The 19,359-nt window shown below is 47.6% G+C and overlaps 2 protein-coding genes across 2 annotated transcripts in view; both read right to left on the reverse strand.

The window, feature by feature from the left end:
* Window positions 1-19,359, reverse strand: part of LOC143955498 (uncharacterized) — a 97,726-nt gene that overhangs the window by 13,657 nt on the left and 64,710 nt on the right. The window lies entirely within an intron of this gene.
* On the reverse strand, window positions 852-9,460 carry LOC143955654 (uncharacterized). The gene is made up of 7 exons (XM_077465756.1): window positions 9,381-9,460; window positions 8,116-8,287; window positions 7,904-8,027; window positions 7,690-7,787; window positions 7,436-7,585; window positions 7,188-7,338; window positions 852-2,484 (listed from the first exon to the last, which is right to left on the reverse strand). Exons 3-7 carry the CDS (start codon window positions 7,986-7,988, stop codon window positions 944-946), a joined length of 2,025 nt encoding a protein of 674 aa, XP_077321882.1. The 5' UTR covers window positions 7,989-8,027; window positions 8,116-8,287; window positions 9,381-9,460; the 3' UTR covers window positions 852-943.

Genomic DNA, 19,359 nt, shown 5'->3' on the forward strand with positions numbered 1-19,359 from the left:
AAAATAGCTGCTGGCTCCTTATAAAGCTATATAAAGTGTGTATAACAATAATAATAATGATAACTCGGTGTAAAATAAATACTCTCATTTTCTTTCCTGCGTTTTCCAAAAACTTTTGGCAAAAAATATTACATCTTCAATAGATTGCGATAGGTAGTCAGGAAATTAGAAGTTTATGCCCCTTGAAAGCCCAAAAGTGCTCCTTGGATTTTGAGCCCCTCTATGGATCGAGGCTGTAAAAAAAAAAGTCTCACACATGGGGTATCTCCATACTCAGGAGGAGTAGCAGAATGTGTTTAGGGTGTAATTATAAGTATGTATATGATGTGTATGAAAAATATTCTATTAATTGACAACTTTGCGTAAAAAAAATAAAATAATCCATTTTCATTTTTTCCTGCATTTTCCAAAAAACTTGTGGCAAAAAATGACACATTTTCAAAAGACTCCCTATGCCTTTCAGAAAATACCCTGGAGTGTTTGCTTTCCAAAATTGGGTCATTTTGTTGGCGTTTCTGCTGTCCTGATTTTCTAGGGCTTCCAAAAATTTAAGGTAGTTAGGAAATTAGACACGTCGTTTATGCCCCTTGAAAGCCAAAAGGTGCTCCTTGGATTTTGGGCCTCTCTATGGATCTAGGCTGTGAAAAAGTCTCACATACGTGGTATCCCTATACTCAGGATGAGTAGCAGAATGTGTTTTTAGGTGTAATTATAAGAATGTCTATGATGTGTGTTAGAAATATCTGATTGACAACTTTGCATGATTTTAATGTGTGTGCAAAATAATGAATTAATAAATAAAATAAAAACAAGCTCTTAAAAAAAAAAAAAAAAAAAGCTCTGGCAACAAAAAGGTTTAAAGATTTTTTTTTATTATTATATACTACAATTGTTCTATGTACCAGATGTTTCCAACTGGTAAAAAAAAATCTCTATACAGTTGTCAACAGTGTTGGGCGGCGTGCATTTTCCGATGTGTAGTTAGATTTCCTTGGAGTGCGAAGCATTTCCCGCACTCTTGACATCGATAAGGGCGCTCGCCCGTGTGAACCCTCTGATGTTTGATCAGGTCTACGTTGTGAATGAAACCTTTCCCGCACTCCGTGCATGAGAAAGGACGCTCGCTTGTGTGAATTTTCTGGTGATTAGCCAGGCTCCCACTGTGAATGAAACTTTTCCCGCACTCGGTACATGTGAAAGGGCGCTCGCCCGTGTGTATTCTCTGGTGCGCAAGAAATGAATCTTTCTGCTTGAAAGATTTCCCGCACTGCGAACACAAAAAAGGACACTCCCCCGTGTGCCATCGCTGATGTTTAATTAGGCTTCCTTCCTCTGGAAAAAGCTTCCCGCACTCTGTACATGAATAGGCGCCCACGTGATTTCTCTTGTGTATAACAAGGTCCCTTTGCCGATTAAAACCTTTCCCGCACTCTGAACATGAAAAAGGACGCTCGTCCGTGTGAATTATCTGGTGTGCAGTAAGTTCATACTTCTGCTTGAAACATTTCCCGCACTGCGAACACTGGTGGGGACGCTCACCTGTGTGAATTCTCTGGTGTTGTTTTAGACTTCCTCTCTTGGGGAAACATTTCCCGCACTCTGAACATGAATAAGGACGCTCGCCTGTGTGAATTCTCTGGTGTATGACGAGGTCTCCTTTCTCAATGAAACTTTTCCCGCACTCCGAGCACAAATGAGGACGCACACCCGTGTGAATTTTCTGGTGTAAAAGAAGCTGCCTTAGTGAAGCAAAACTTTTCCCACACTCCGAACATGAAAAAAGACGCTCATTCGCGTGAACCTCTTGGTGTCTATTAAGGCACGATTTCTGAATGAAACGTTTCCCGCACTCTGAACATGAAAAAGGGCGCTCGCCCGTGTGAGTCTTCTGGTGTACAAGAAGTCTTCCTTTTTCAGAGAAACATTTCCCGCACTCTGAACATGAGTAAGGACGGTCACCGGTGTGGGTTCTCTGGTGGATAAGTATGTGGTGTTTCCGAGAGAAACTTTTCCCGCACTCCGAACACGAAAAGGGACGCTCGCCCGTGTGAACTCTCTGGTGTATAAGAAGGTGCCCTTTACTAGTGAAGAAATTCCCACACACCGAACATGGAAAACGACGCGCACCTGGCGGAGGTTTCTGTTGTTTAGGCAGCGCACTGTTATTAAGGTGATAGTTATCACAATCTAAAAGTGACCATGAAGGTTCTCCTGTGTGGCCCAACGAGGGATTGGATGGATGTGTTGATTGATCGGCAATGTGGGATTTCAGTTGGACATCTGATGTCATAGTATGGGATTTATCAGAAGGTTCCTCGGGACTAGAAGGATCCCTGGATCCCTCCAGATGGTAAGGTCTGTGATGTGCGGTTGGAGTAACGGGATCTTCTCCTGGAGAACATTGTGTGATGTCATCATCTTCGGACTTAAAAGCTACAGAAAAAAGTGGATCTCCCTCCAAGATATTCAAAATAATGCGTCCATCTGTAAACGGATTTAAAATAAAAATTAAAAATATTTTTGAAGTCTTACATTCGGGAAGTCTGGGATATCATGTGATCGCTATCATAGGCCAGTATCTCCTCCTCATTTGTTGGGAACATGACGTTATATTGAGGAATGGAGATGGACCTTTCATATGGTGTACAGTATCTCCTCCTCATTTGTTGGGAACATGATGTTATATTGAGGAATGGAGATGGACCTTTCATATGGTGTACAGTATCTCCTCCTCATTTGTTAGGAACATGACGTTATATTGAGGAATGGAGATGGACCTTTCATATGGTGTACAGTATCTCCTCCTCATTTGTTGGGAACAAGACGTTATATTGAGGAATGGAGATGGACCTTTCATATGGTGTACAGTATCTCCTCCTCATTTGTTAGGAACATGACGTTATATTGAAGAATGGAGATGGACCTTTCATATGATGTACAGTATCTCCTCCTCATTTGTTGGGAACATGACATCATATTGAGGAATGGAGATGGACCTTTCATATGGTGTACAGTATCTCCTCCTCATTTGTTGGGAACATGACGTTATATTGAGGAATGGAGATGGACCTTTCATATGGTGTACAGTATCTCCTCCTCATTTGTTGGGAACATGATGTTATATTGAGGAATGGAGATGGACCTTTCATATGGTGTACAGTATCTCCTCCTCATTTGTTGGGAACATGACGTTATATTGAGGAATGGAGATGGACCTTTCATATGGTGTACAGTATCTCCTCCTCATTTGTTGGGAACATGATGTTATATTGAGGAATGGAGATGGACCTTTCATATGGTGTACAGTATCTCCTCCTCATTTGTTAGGAACATGACGTTATATTGAGGAATGGAGATGGACCTTTCATATGGTGTACAGTATCTCCTCCTCATTTGTTGGGAACAAGACGTTATATTGAGGAATGGAGATGGACCTTTCATATGGTGTACAGTATCTCCTCCTCATTTGTTAGGAACATGACGTTATATTGAAGAATGGAGATGGACCTTTCATATGATGTACAGTATCTCCTCCTCATTTGTTGGGAACATGACATCATATTGAGGAATGGAGATGGACCTTTCATATGGTGTACAGTATCTCCTCCTCATTTGTTGGGAACATGACGTTATATTGAGGAATGGAGATGGACCTTTCATATGGTGTACAGTATCTCCTCCTCATTTGTTGGGAACATGACATTATATTGAGGAATGGAGATGGACCTTTCATATGGTGTACAGTATCTCCACCTCATTTGTTGGGAACATGACATTATATTGAGGAATGGAGATGGACCTTTCATATGGTGTACAGTATCTCCTCCTCATTTGTTGGGAACATGACGTTATATTGAGGAATGGAGATGGACCTTTCATATGGTGTACAGTATCTCCTCCTCATTTGTTGGGAACATGACGTTATATTGAGGAATGGAGATGGACCTTTCATATGGTGTACAGTATCTCCTCCTCATTTGTTGGGAACATGACATTATATTGAGGAATGGAAATGGACCTTTCATATGATGTACAGTATCTCCTCCTCATTTGTTGGGAACATGACATTATATTGAGGAATGGAGATGGACCTTTCATATGGTGTACAGTATCTACTCCTCATTTGTTGGGAACATGACATTATATTGAAGTCCCCTCATATGATGAGGGGACCTTCATAGTTTCATAGTTAGTAAGGTTGAATAAAGACACCAGTCCATCCAGTTCAACCTGAGTGAGTGTCCACAATTGTCCCTATCCCTGTACATTGCACACTCACATTGGTCCCTACCCTTAAGGCACCCACAATCCTAGGTCACCATTCATATCCTAGGGACAATTTTGGACAGAAGCCAATTAACCTACCTGCATGTCTTTTGGATTGTGGGAGGAAACCGGAGTACCCGGAGGAAACCCACGCAGGCACAGGGAGAACATGCAAACTCCAGGCAGGTAGAGTCGTGGTTGGGATTTGAACCAGTGACCCTTCTTACTGCTAGGTGAGAGTGCTAACCACTACACCACTGTGCCGTCCTCAACCTGATATAGGAATTGTCAAATGTGTGGTCTATGTCTTTTTTTCATCCAATCTAACAATGTAAATATATACTTTATACTCATAGTTATTATACAGGATTTATATAGCTTCAGTTTGCGCACTGCTTAACAAAATAAAGGCAGACATTACAGTTACATTACAATTTGGTACAAGAGGAATCAGAGGGCCCGGCTCGTTAGAGCTCACACTCTAAGAGGGAGGGTCAAGTGATACAAAAAGGTAATAGCTATGGGGGATGAGCTGATAGAGAAAGTGAAAACACAGTATAATAGTTAGAAGAATTATTGTTAGTACTATGAATTTTAGTTGTTGCGTGAATGGAAGCCAGTGGAGGGATTGGCAGAGAGGGGTGGAGGACACTGAATGGAATCCAGTGGAGGGATTGGCAGAGAGGGGTGGAGGACACTGAATGGAGGATAGTGGAGGGATTGGCAGAGAGGGATGGAGGACACTGAATGGAAGCCAGTGGAGGGATTGGCAGAGAGGGATGGAGAACACTGAATGGAATCCAGTGGAGGGATTGGCAGAGAGGAATGGAGAACACTGAATGGAATCCAGTGGAGGGATTGTCAGAGAGGGGTGGAGGACACTGAATGGAAGCCAGTGTAGGGATCAGGGGAGGACTGACAACTTATAGGGCCCCCGGGCAATAGGAGATCATGGGGCCCCCAGGCAATCAGAGATTATGGGGCCACACAGTAAACACAAACACACACAGACAGTATACACAGACATGCTTCTATTGGCTGAGAAGCTACTGGAGAGGTGGGGCAGCTATAATCTCAGGATTTTTAGACCAAAATGATGTCAATAAGTAACATTTCAGAGACAGATGTAAAAAAAAAACCACAAATTTTTACATACTGGTTTTACTGAGGCTGGCAACCTTGATGGGGCCCCCTAGTGGCATGGGGCCCTCGGGCAGTGCCCGAGTGGCCCAATGGTCAGTCCACCCCTGGTAGGGATCAGCAGAGAGGGGTGGAGGACACTGAATGGAAGGCAGTGGAGGGATTGGCAGAGAGGGGTGGAGGACACTGAATGGCAGCCAGTGGGGGGATGGGCAGAGAGGGGTGGAGGACACTGAATGGAAGCCAGTGGAGGGATTGGCAGAGAGGGGTGGAGTACACTGAATGGAATCCAGTGGAGGGATTGGTAGAGAGGGGCGGAGGACACTGAATGGAATCCAGTGGAGGGATTGGCAGAGAGGGGTGGAGGACACTGAATGGAAGCCAGTGGAGGGATTGGCAGAGAGGGGTGGAGGACACTGAATGGAAGGCAGGGAGGGGTAGAGGACACTGAATGGAAGCCAGTGGAGGGATTGGTAGAGAGGGGTGGAGGACACTGAATTGAATCCAGTGGAGGGATCGGCAGAGAGGGGTGGAGGACACTGAATGGAAGCCAGTGGAGGGATTGGCAGAGAGGGGTGGAGGACACTGAATGGAATCCAGTGGAGGGATTGGCAGAGAGGGGTGGAGGACACTGAATGGAAGCCAGTGGAGGGATTGGCAGAGAGGGGTGGAGGACACTGAACGGTTTGTAAGGTGGATGAATTTGGCAGCAGCATTCATGATGGACTGAAGGGGGGGATAGTCTATGTAAGGGTAAGCCAATGAGGTGGGTGTTGCAGTAGTTGAGGCGCAAGATAATCAGGGAGTGAATTAGAAGCTTGGCGGTTTCATTGGTTAAAAAGGGAAGTATCCTGGAGATGCTGCGGAGGTTGAGGTGGCAGGATTTGGATGTGGGCCTGAAAGGAGAGTTCAGAGTCTAAGGTTACCCCTGGCACCCTGGCATGAGGGGACAGACTGATAGTTGTGCCATTGATCTTAACATAGAAGTCAGGGGAAGGGGCACGTGGGGGAGGAAATATTATGAGCTCGTTTTTAGATAGATTGAGTTTGAGGAAGTGATGTGACATCCAGGCTGATATGTCTGTTAGTAAATCAGTGATGTTTGAGGAGACTGATGGGTGAGCTGAGGCGTAGAGAGATAAATTTGGGTGTCCCCAGCATATAAATGGCATTGGAAGCCATGGGAGGCTATCAGCTGACCCAGGGAGGACGTGTAGATCAAGAATAGTAGAGGTCCAAGGACAGAACCTTGAGGGACCCCAACGGTAAGAGGTGTTGTTGAGGAGGAAGTAGAGTTGTAAGTGACACTGAAGGTGCGGTGAGATAGGTAAGATTCAAACCAACAGAGAGGGCAGCCATAGAGACCAAGCAAATACAGTTTTTTGAGGAGGAAGGGGGTGGTCAACTGCATCAAAGGCAGCAGAGAGGTCCAAGAGTAACACCCCGTACACACGATCGGACTTTCCGCCAGTGGGAGTGTTGACAATAACAGGGATGTAGAAGTCATAAAGAATGATTGTTGGAATTTTCAGAAGAGAGAAAGTAGGGTAGCCAGGCAGAGAAGTCATCAAGGAAGCTTGATATTGGTCCAGGAGACCAATAGGTCACAGCAATTTTCATCGAAACTGGAGAATACAGAGAGCTTCAAATGAGGAGAGGGACAGAGGGGGGGGGGGGGGGGGTGGATGAAGAACCTGAAAAGTGCTTTGAGGGGATAGGAGGATTCCATAGAAGTAGAATTAAAATGTGAAGTGTTTCTGCATTTAGTATTTATTGTGTACCTGTATCTATAAGTAGAGTAGATTGCTTCTGTTTAATATCCATAATCCTCTTCCCCTCCTCCATACACTGCTGATCTCCACTCACCAACCTCTCTTCTTCTTCTTCTTCTTCCTCTTTAACCTCAACTTTGAGGTCTTTCAGTTCTTCACCCTAAACCCCAAATATGATAAAACAGAACATCTGTAATAGTCACTGTTACGTAAAATAATAGAACTATTTTGAATTCCTTCTGCCTAGTCCCATCTACCTGATCATTCTCTGTATAGCTATGATGTTCCTGGGTGGAATCCCGACAATACAGAGGACCTCCCTCCTCCATAGACTGCTGATCTCCACTCACCAACCTCTCTTCTTCTTCCTCTTTGAGCTCGACTTTGATGTCTTTCAGTTCCTCACCCTGAAAACACAAGGTTTATAAAAAAGGGACCAGAATTTTTATAGAAGAAGCTTATTTCATGGGCTAGAATACATTTTTAGGTCTACATGCTCAGTCCCACCGACCTGATGATGGTGGGGGATGGTGTGACCTTCCTGTGTGGAATCCCGGGAATACAGAGGACGGGGACATCTCTCTGGTGGGTTCCCATTACTGGATCCATCTGTAGGAAACACACACACTGACTGAATACATTGTTTCTATGTGTTTATCAGATGATGGGGGATCTAGGTGGAGCCTCCGTACTGCTCTCTCCTTTACAATAAAGTCTCCACTTACCCGGTGATGTGAGGGGCGGCTGATTGTCCATCATGACGTCCTTGTAGAGATCCTTGTGTCCTTCTAAATACTCCCACTCCTCCATGGAGAAATAGACAGTGACATCCTGACACCTTATAGGAACCTGACACACACAATGATACAGTCACCATCCAGACACATCCCTTGTCTGTTACTGGATAATGTCCCAGAATTCCCAGAATCCTCCTCACCTCTCCTGTCAGCAGATCAGTAAAGTTCTTGGTGACTTCTAGAATGTTTTTTGCCACAGTTTCTGTCTTTTTTTAGGCAGTAAGATGAAGGCACCTTGGTGGTAAATGTCCCATGAACACAGCCTCTGAATTGTAATGGTTTATTGGGTATTTTCTTAACTATATTGTAAACCTGTGTAATGACAAAGAAAGCAGCAATTATCACTACAGATTTCCCAGAATCTTAATCACCTCTCCAGGCAGGTCTGTGTTTTTGAAATCCTTACTACAGTACCCGAGGTAAGCAACCATAACTAGCAAGTGAAGCTTCACCGATAGTAGTCCCCATTCTGTTAAAGCAAACAGGCCTACTGGTACTCGACTGCCCCCAGGACCTAATAAAAAAATGTGATGGTTGCTGGCCAATGGCTTAAGAGTCAAGCCTAAACCAAAGAGTTAAAATGGTTTTCAAGGACGTAGGACAAGGACTCAGGCAACGCAGGCATGTAACTATGGAGGACAAGAGGCAGACACAGATCAGACAATGAATGGACAGTTGGATAAATGGTTCTATATTTAGGATGTATCCGGTCTATAAACCAGAGGCTCTGGATGGACAGTTGGATAAATGGTTCTATATTTAGGATGTATCCGGTCTATAAACCAGAGGCTCTGGATGGACAGTTGGATAAATGGTTCTATATTTAGGATGTATCTGGTCTATAAACCAGAGGCTCTGGATGGACAGTTGTATAAATGGTTCTATATTTAGGATGTATCCGGTCTATAAACCAGAAGCTCTGGATGGACAGCTGGATAAATGGTTCTATATTTAGGATGTATCCGGTCTATAAACCAGAGGCTCTGGATGGACAGTTGGATAGATGGTTCTATATTTAGGATGTATCCGGTCTGTAAACCAGAGGCTCTGGATGGACAGTTGGATAAATGGCTCTATATTTAGGATGTATCCGGTCTATAAACCAGAGGCTCTGGATGGACAGTTGGATAAATGGCTCTATATTTAGGATGTATCCGGTCTATAAACCAGAGGCTCTGGATGGACAGTTGGATAAATGGCTCTATATTTAGGATGTATCCGGTCTATAAACCAGAGGCTCTGGATGGACAGTTGGATAAATGGGTCTATATTTAGGACGTATCCGGTCTATAAACCAGAGGCTCTGGATGGACAGTTGGATAAATGGGTCTATATTTAGGATGTATCCGGTCTATAAACTAGAGGCTCTGGATGGACAGTTGTGTAAATAGCTCTAAATTATTACCTCCTCTGCTGCCAGTTCCAGCAATGTCTCCTCTACACTTCCTCCCAACTAACCTTTCACCCGGAAATAACAATTTATACTCCTACATCACTTCCTGTCTGTACCTGATGTCACTTCCTGTCTGTACCCGACATCACTTCCTGTTGTTGCGTTCCACTGACAATAAGTGTGATCACCTCCTTGTGTTGAATATTATACTGCAGTCTACTTTACGTTCCCTCACTTTGTCCTCAGCCCTCCGGTCCATTCTTAGGATAAATTGACGATTACAAACACAGATTGTACCTCACATCAAATAAAGACAATGAAAGAATAAGATAAAAAGTAAAAAATAAATATAAAATTATAGAACTAAAACTGAAATTTAAAATACAACATATGGGGCTCAATTTACAAAGCTTTTTTTTTGGTGGCCCGTATGGGGAACGAACCCGAATTCACAAAGCTTTAACACAAGTAGAAGGGTCGTTATTTTAGTCATGTGACTGGAATCTTCCAGTCTCATTGGAAACTTTTTTACGCTTCTATATTTGACATTATTACTAGGAATGTAACAATCTGCGGCAGTGATCCCATTCACCTGAATGGTCACGGTTGACATCGGCACCACCTGCCAAACACGACATGCTGTATCATTTTTGCAACCAAGCAACATGGCCACAGCAATGTGTACAACACTGTCCAACTTCAATGCTAACTTGTTAGCCACCAGCCAGATGTGGTAGAGGTGCAGATGCCCATGTAAATGTGACATAACAGTGTCATCAGGTACTAGCACCAGCCAAAGAGTCACCAGGAACCAGTGTCAGCCATATTGTCCTGATCACCACCTAGCCCCAGTCACAATGTCACCAGGGACCAGTGTCAGCCACATTGTCCTGATCACCACCTAGAACCGTTCACAGTGTCACTAGGAACCAATGTCTGCCACATTGTCCTGATCATCACCTAGCACCAGTCACAATGTCACCAGGAACCAGTGTCAACCACAAAAAGTGTCCTGATCACCACCTAGCACCAGTTACAATGTCACCAGGGACCACTGTCAGCCATATTGTCCTGATCACCACCTAGAAGCAGTCACAGTGTCGCCAGGAACCAATGTCTGCCATATTGTCCTGATCACCACCTAGCCCCAGTCACAGTGTCACCAGGAACCAGTGTCAACACACAAAAAGTGTCCTGATCACCACCTAGCACCAGTAACAGCATCATCAGGGACAACTGTCATCCACATTGTCCTGATCACCATTTGGAACCAGTGACAGTGTCACCAGGAATCAGTGTCAACCACAAACAGTGTACCGATCACCACCTAGCACCAGTCCACAGTGTTACTAGGAACCAGTGTCATCCACATTATCCTGATCACCACCTAGAACCAGTGACAGTGTCACCGGGAACCATTGTCAACCACAAACAGGACCTTAATCACCACCTAGAACCAGCCACCGAGCACCAGTCACAAAAGTCAGATGTACTGTGTCACCAAGCACTAGGGTGCCTGCTTTCCAAAATGCGGTCATTGTGTGGCGCTTCTACAGTTGTGGTACACCGGGATCTCTATAATGAGATAGGTAGTAACGGAATTAGATGCGTAACTTATGCCTCTTGAAAGCCTGAAGGTCTTTGAAGGCCGGTGTTGTGATGCATTTTGTTCATCGATTTGAACTGTAGCTGTAGCACTTCTTAAGGGTAGCATTGGAGACTACCTAGTCCTCTGCTATGGGCTCCAGGCAGCCATCTTGGGAAACCAGTGTCTGTGACTGGTAGTACAAACCTACTAGATTTGAGCCTACATTTTGGCGTGGTGGTGGTTAAGAAAAGGAGCTTCCCTCCTGCTGGTGAGGGTGAACCCCATTCACAATACAAGGTCTTGAACCCACCATCATCCACACTACATTTTTTCCGACAGATCTCCTCCACCATCCACATTACATTCTCCAAAACATCTCCCCCCACCATCCACACTACATTCTCCGACAGATCTCCTCCACCATCCACACTACATTCTCCGACAGATCTCCTCCACCATCCACACTACATCCTCCGACAGATCTCCTCCACCATCCACACTACATTCTCCGACAGCTCTCCCCCACCATCCACACTACATTCTCCGACAGATCTCCTCCACCATCCACACTACATTCTCTGACAGCTCTCCTCCACCATCCACACTACATTCTCCGACAGATCTCCTCCCACCATCCACACTACATTCTCCGACAGATCTCCTCCACCATCCACACTACATTCTCCGACAGATCTCCTTCACCATCCACACTACATTCTCCGACAGATCTCCTCCCACCATCCACACTACATTCTCCGACAGCTCTCCTCCACCATCCACACTACATTCTCCGACAGATCTCCTTCACCATCCACACTACATTCTCCGACAGATCTCCTTCACCATCCACACTACATTCTCCGACAGATCTCCTCCCACCATCCACACTACATTCTCCGACAGCTCTCCTCCACCATCCACACTACATTCTCCGACAGATCTCCTCCACCATCCACACTACATTCTCCGACAGATCTCCTTCACCATCCACACTACATTCTCCGACAGATCTCCTCCCACCATCCACACTACATTCTCCGACAGCTCTCCTCCACCATCCACACTACATTCTCCGACAGATCTCCTTCACCATCCACACTACATTCTCCGACAGATCTCCTCCACCATCCACACTACATTCTCCGACAGCTCTCCCCCACCATCCACACTACATTCTCCGACAGCTCTCCTCCACCATCCACACTACATTCTCTGACAGATCTCTACCACCATCCACACTACATTGTCCGACAGATCTCCTCCACCACCCACACTACATTCTCCGACAGATCTCCTCCACCGTCCACACTACATTCTCCGACAGCTCTCCTCCACCATCCACACTACATTCTCCGACAGATCTCCTCCCATCCACACTACATTCTCCGACAGATCTCTACCACCATCCACACTACATTCTCCGACAGATCTCCTCCCACCATCCACACTACATTCTCCGACAGATCTCCTCCCGCCATCCACACTACATTCTCCAACAGATCTCCTCCACCATCCACACTACATTCTCCGACAGATCTCCTCCTACCATCCACACTACATTCTCCGACAGATCTCCTCCACCATCCACACTACATTCTCCGACAGATCTCCTCCACCATCCACACTACATTCTCCGACAGATCTCCTCCACCATCCACACTACATTCTCCGACAGATCTCCTCCCGCCATCCACACTACATTCTCCAACAGATCTCCTCCACCATCCACACTACATTCTCCGACAGATCTCCTCCTACCATCCACACTACATTCTCCGACAGATCTCCTCCACCATCCACACTACATTCTCCGACAGATCTCCTCCACCATCCACACTACATTCTCCGACAGATCTCCTCCACCATCCACACTACATTCTCCGACAGATCTCCTCCCACCATCCACACTACATTCTCCGACAGATCTCCTCCACCATCCACACTACATTCTCCGACAGATCTCCTCCACCATCTGCACTACATTCTCCGACAGATCTCCACCATCCACACTACATTCTCCGACAGATCTCCTCCACCATCCACACTACATTCTCCGACAGATCTCCTCCCACCATCCACACTACATTCTCCGACAGATCTCCTCCACCATCCACACTACATTCTCCGACAGATCTCCTCTCACCATCCACACTACATTCTCCGACAGATCTCCTCCACCATCCACACTACATTCTCCGACAGATCTCCTCCACCATCCACACTACATTCTCCGACAGATCTCCTCCACCATCCACACTACATTCTCCGACAGATCTCCTCCACCATCCACACTACATTCTCCGACAGATCTCCTCCCACCATCCACACTACATTCTCCGACAGATCTCCTCCACCATCCACACTACATTCTCCGACAGATCTCCTCCACCATCCGCACTACATTCTCCGACAGATCTCCTCCACCATCCGCACTACATTCTCCGACAGCTCTCCTCCACCCTCCACACTACATTCTCCGACAGATCTCCTCCACCATCCACACTACATTCTCCGACAGCTCTCTTCCACCATCCACACTACATTCTCCGACAGATCTCCTCCACCATCCACACTACATTCTCCGACAGATCTCCTCCTCCATCCACACTACATTCTCCGACAGATCTCCTCCACCATCCACACTACATTCTCCGACAGATCTCCCCCACCATCCACACTACATTCTCCGACAGCTCTCCTCCACCATCCACACTACATTCTCCGACAGATCTCCTCCACCATCCGCACTACATTCTCCGACAGATCTCCTCCACCATCCACACTACATTCTCCGACAGCTCTCCTCCACCATCCACACTACATTGTCCGACAGATCTCCTCCACCACCCACACTACATTCTCCGACAGATATCCTCCACCGTCCACACTACATTCTCCGACAGCTCTCCCCCCACCATCCACACTACATTCTCCGACAGATCTCCTCCACCATCCGCACTACATTCTCCGACAGATCTCCTCCACCATCCACACTACATTCTCCGACAGCTCTCCTCCACCATCCACACTACATTCTCCGACAGATCTCCTCCACCATCCACACTACATTCTCCGACAGCTCTCCTCCACCATCCACACTACATTCTCCGACAGATCTCCACCATCCACACTACATTCTCCGACAGCTCTCCTCCACACTGCATTCTCCGACATCTTTCCTCCACCATCCACACTACATTCTCTGACAGCTCTTCTCCCACCATCCACACTACATTCTCCGACAGATCTCCTCCACCATCCACACTACATTCTCCAACAGCTCTCCTCCACTATCCACACTACATTCTCCGACAGATCTCCTCCCACCATCCACACTACATTCTCCGACAAATCTCCTCCCACCATCCACACTACATTCTCCGACAGATCTCCTCCACCATCCACACTACATTCTCCAACAGATCTCCTCCACCATCCACACTACATTCTCCGACAGATCTCCTCCACCATCCACACTACAATCTCCGACAGTTCTCCTCCACCATCCACACTACATTCTCCGACAGATCTCCTCCACCATCCACACTACATTCTCTGACAGATCTCCTCCACCATCCACACTACATTCTCCGACAGCTCTCCTCCACCATCCACACTACATTCTCCGACAGATCTCCTCCATCATCCACACTACATTCTCCGACAGATCCCCTCCACCATCCACACTACATTCTCCGACAGATCTCCTCTCCCATCCACACTACATTCTCCGACAGATCTCCCCCACCATCCACACTACATTCTCCGACAGCTCTCCTCCACCATCCACACTACATTCTCCGACAGTTCTCCTCCACCATCCACACTACATTCTCCGACAGCTCTCCCCCCACCATCCACACTACATTCTCCGACAGATCTCCTCCTCCATCCACACTACATTCTCCGACAGATCTCCTCCCACCATCCACACTACATTCTCCGACAGTTCTCCTCCACCATCCACACTACCTTCTCCGACAGATCTCCTCCACCATCCACACTACATTCTCAGGCAGCTCTCCCCCCACCATCCACACTACATTCTCCGACAGATCCCCTCCACCATCCACACTACATTCTCCGACAGATCTCCTCTCCCATCCACACTACATTCTCCGACAGATCTCCCCCACCATCCACACTACATTCTCCGACAGCTCTCCTCCACCATCCACACTACATTCTCCGACAGTTCTTCTCCACCATCCACACTACATTCTCCGACAGCTCTCCCCCCACCATCCACACTACATTCTCCGACAGATCTCCTCCTCCATCCACACTTCATTCTCCGACAGATCTCCTCCACCATCCACACTACATTCTCCGACAGATCTCCTCCACCATCCACACTACCTTCTCCGACAGATCTCCTCCACCATCCACACTACATTCTCCAACAGATCTCCTCCACCATCCACACTACATTCTCCGACAGATCTCCTCCCACCATCCACACTACATTCTCCGACAGATCTCCTCCACCATCCACACTACATTCTCCGACAGATCTCCTCCCACCATCCCCACTACATTCTCCGACAGCTCTCCTCCACCATCCACACTACATTCTCCGACAGATCTCCCCCCACCATCCACACTACATTCTCCGACAGATCTCCTCCACCATCCACACTACATTCTCCGACAGATCCCCTCCACCATCCACACTACATTCTCCAACAGATCTCCTCCACCATCTACACTACATTCTCCAACAGATCTCCTCCACCATCCACACTACATTCTACGACAGATCTCCTCCACCATTCACACTACATTCCCTGACAGATCTCCACTATCCACACTACATTCTCCAACAGCTATCCTACACCATCCACACTACATTCTTCGACAGATCTCCTCCACCATCCACACTACATTCTCCAACAGATCTCCTCCACCATCCACACTACATTCTCCAACAGCTCTCCTCCCACCATCCACACTACATTCTCCGACAGATCTCCCCCCACCGTCCACACTACATTCTCCAACAGATCTCCTCCACCATCCACACTACATTCTCCAACAGATCTCCTCCCACCATCCACACTACATTCCCCAACAGATCTCCTCCACCATCCACACTACATTCTCCGACAGATCTCCTCCACCATCCACACTACATTCTCCGACAGATCTCCACCATCCACACTACATTCTCCGACAGATCTCCCCCACCATCCACACTACATTCTCCGACAGCTCTCCTCCACCATCCACACTACATTCTCCGACAGTTCTCCTCCACCATCCACACTACATTCTCCGACAGCTCTCCCCCCACCATCCACACTACATTCTCCGACAGATCTCCTCCACCATCCACACTACATTCTCCGACAGATCTCCTCCACCATCCACACTACATTCTCCGACAGATCTCCTCCTCCATTCACACTACATTCTCCGACAGATCTCCTCCACCATCCACACTACATTCTCCGACAGATCTCCTCCTCCATTCACACTACATTCTCCGACAGATCTCCTCCACCATCCACACTACATTCTCTGACAGATCTCCTCCACCATCCACACTACCTTCTCCGACAGATCTCCTCCACCATCCACACTACATTCTCCAACAGATCTCCTCCACCATCCACACTACATTCTCCGACAGATCTCCTCCCACCATCCACACTACATTCTCCGACAGATCTCCTCCACCATCCACACTACATTCTCCGACAGATCTCCTCCCACCATCCACACTACATTCTCCGACAGATCTCCTCCACCATCCACACTACATTCTCCGACAGATCTCCTCCACCATCCACACTACATTCTCCGACAGCTCTCCCCCCACCATCCACACTACATTCTCCGACAGCTCTCCCCCCACCATCCACACTACATTCTCCGACAGATCTCCACCACCATCCACACTACATTCTCCGACAGATCTCCTCCACCATCCACACTACATTCTCCGACAGATCTCCACCACCATCCACACTACATTCTCCGACAGATCTCCTCCCACCATCCACACTACATTCTCCGACAGCTCTCCTCCACCATCCACACTACATTCTCCGACAGATCTCCTCCACCATCTACACTACATTCTCCGACAGCTCTCCTCCACCATCCACACTACATTCTCCGACAGCTCTCCTCCCACCATCCACACTACATTCTCCGACAGATCTCCTCCCACCATCCACACTACATTCTCCAACAGATCTCCTCCACCATCCACACTACATTCTCCGACAGCTCTCCTCCACCATCCACACTACATTCTCAGGCAGCTCTCCCCCCACCATCCACACTACATTCTCCGACAGATCTCCTCCACCATCCACACTACATTCTCCGACAGCTCTCCTCAGCCATCCACACTACATTCTCCGACAGCTCTCCTCCACCATCCACACTACATTCTCCGACAGCTCTCCTCCACCATCCACACTACATTCCCCAACAGATCTCCTCCACCATCCACACTACATTCTCCGACAGATCTCCTCCACCATCCACACTACATTCTCCGACAGATCTCCACCATCCACACTACATTCTCCGACAGATCTCCCCCACCATCCACACGACATTCTCTGACAGCTCTCCTCCACCATCCACACTACATTCTCCGACAGTTCTCCTCCACCATCCACACTACATTCTCCGACAGCTCTCCCCCCACCATCCACACTACATTCTCCGACAGATCTCCTCCTCCATTCACACTACATTCTCCGACAGATCTCCTCCACCATCCACACTACATTCTCTGACAGATCTCCTCCACCATCCACACTACCTTCTCCGACAGATCTCCTCCACCATCCACACTACATTCTCCAACAGATCTCCTCCACCATCCACACTACATTCTCCGACAGATCTCCTCCCACCATCCACACTACATTCTCCGACAGATCTCCTCCACCATCCACACTACATTCTCCGACAGATCTCCTCCCACCATCCACACTACATTCTCCGACAGATCTCCTCCACCATCCACACTACATTCTCCGACAGATCTCCTCCACCATCCACACTACATTCTCCGACAGCTCTCCCCCCACCATCCACACTACATTCTCCGACAGATCTCCTCCACCATCCACACTACATTCTCCGACAGATCTCCACCACCATCCACACTACATTCTCCGACAGATCTCCTCCACCATCCACACTACATTCTCCGACAGCTCTCCTCCTCCATCCACACTACATTCTCCGACAGATCTCCACCACCATCCACACTACATTCTCCGACAGATCTCCTCCCACCATCCACACTACATTCTCCGACAGCTCTCCTCCACCATCCACACTACATTCTCCGACAGATCTCCTCCACCATCTACACTACATTCTCCGACAGCTCTCCTCCACCATCCACACTACATTCTCCGACAGCTCTCCTCCCACCATCCACACTACATTCTCCGACAGATCTCCTCCCACCATCCACACTACATTCTCCAACAGATCTCCTCCACCATCCACACTACATTCTCCGACAGCTCTCCTCCACCATCCACACTACATTCTCAGGCAGCTCTCCCCCCACCATCCACACTACATTCTCCGACAGATCTCCTCCACCATCCACACTACATTCTCCGACAGATCTCCTCTCCCATCCACACTACATTCTCCGACAGATCTCCCCCACCATCCACACTACATTCTCCGACAGCTCTCCTCCACCATCCACACTACATTCTCCGACAGTTCTCCTCCACCATCCACACTACATTCTCCGACAGCTCTCCCCCCACCATCCACACTACATTCTCCGACAGATCTCCTCCTCCATTCACACTACATTCTCCGACAGATCTCCTCCACCATCCACACTACATTCTCCGACAGATCTCCTCCACCATCCACACTACCTTCTCCGACAGATCTCCTCCACCATCCACACTACATTCTCCAACAGATCTCCTCCACCATCCACACTACATTCTCCGACAGATCTCCTCCCACCATCCACACTACATTCTCCGACAGATCTCCTCCACCATCCACACTACATTCTCCGACAGATCTCCTCCCACCATCCACACTACATTCTCCGACAGATCTCCTCCACCATCCACACTACATTCTCCGACAGATCTCCTCCACCATCCACACTACATTCTCCGACAGCTCTCCCCCCACCATCCACACTACATTCTCCGACAGATCTCCTCCACCATCCACACTACATTCTCCGACAGATCTCCACCACCATCCACACTACATTCTCCGACAGATCTCCTCCACCATCCACACTACATTCTCCGACAGATCTCCACCACCATCCACACTACATTCTCCGACAGATCTCCTCCCACCATCCACACTACATTCTCCGACAGCTCTCCTCCACCATCCACACTACATTCTCCGACAGATCTCCTCCACCATCTACACTAC

Source organism: Lithobates pipiens, unplaced genomic scaffold (genome assembly GCF_037356315.1).
Source record: "Lithobates pipiens isolate NorthernLeopardFrog02 unplaced genomic scaffold, aLitPip1_a1.2 Scaffold_35, whole genome shotgun sequence".
NCBI classification, from domain to species: Eukaryota; Metazoa; Chordata; class Amphibia; order Anura; family Ranidae; genus Lithobates; species Lithobates pipiens.

Coding starts and splice junctions, on each gene's coding strand:
- LOC143955654 (XM_077465756.1), bottom strand. CDS start 7,988: ATGGAGGAGTGGGAGTATTTAGAAGGACACAAGGATCTCTACAAGGAC. Junction 7,788..7,903: donor GCCGCCCCTCACATCACCGG/GTAAGTGGAGAC, acceptor TGTTTCCTACAG/ATGGATCCAGTAATGGGAAC. Junction 2,485..7,187: donor TACTCTACTTATAGATACAG/GTACACAATAAA, acceptor ATCCGTTTACAG/ATGGACGCATTATTTTGAAT.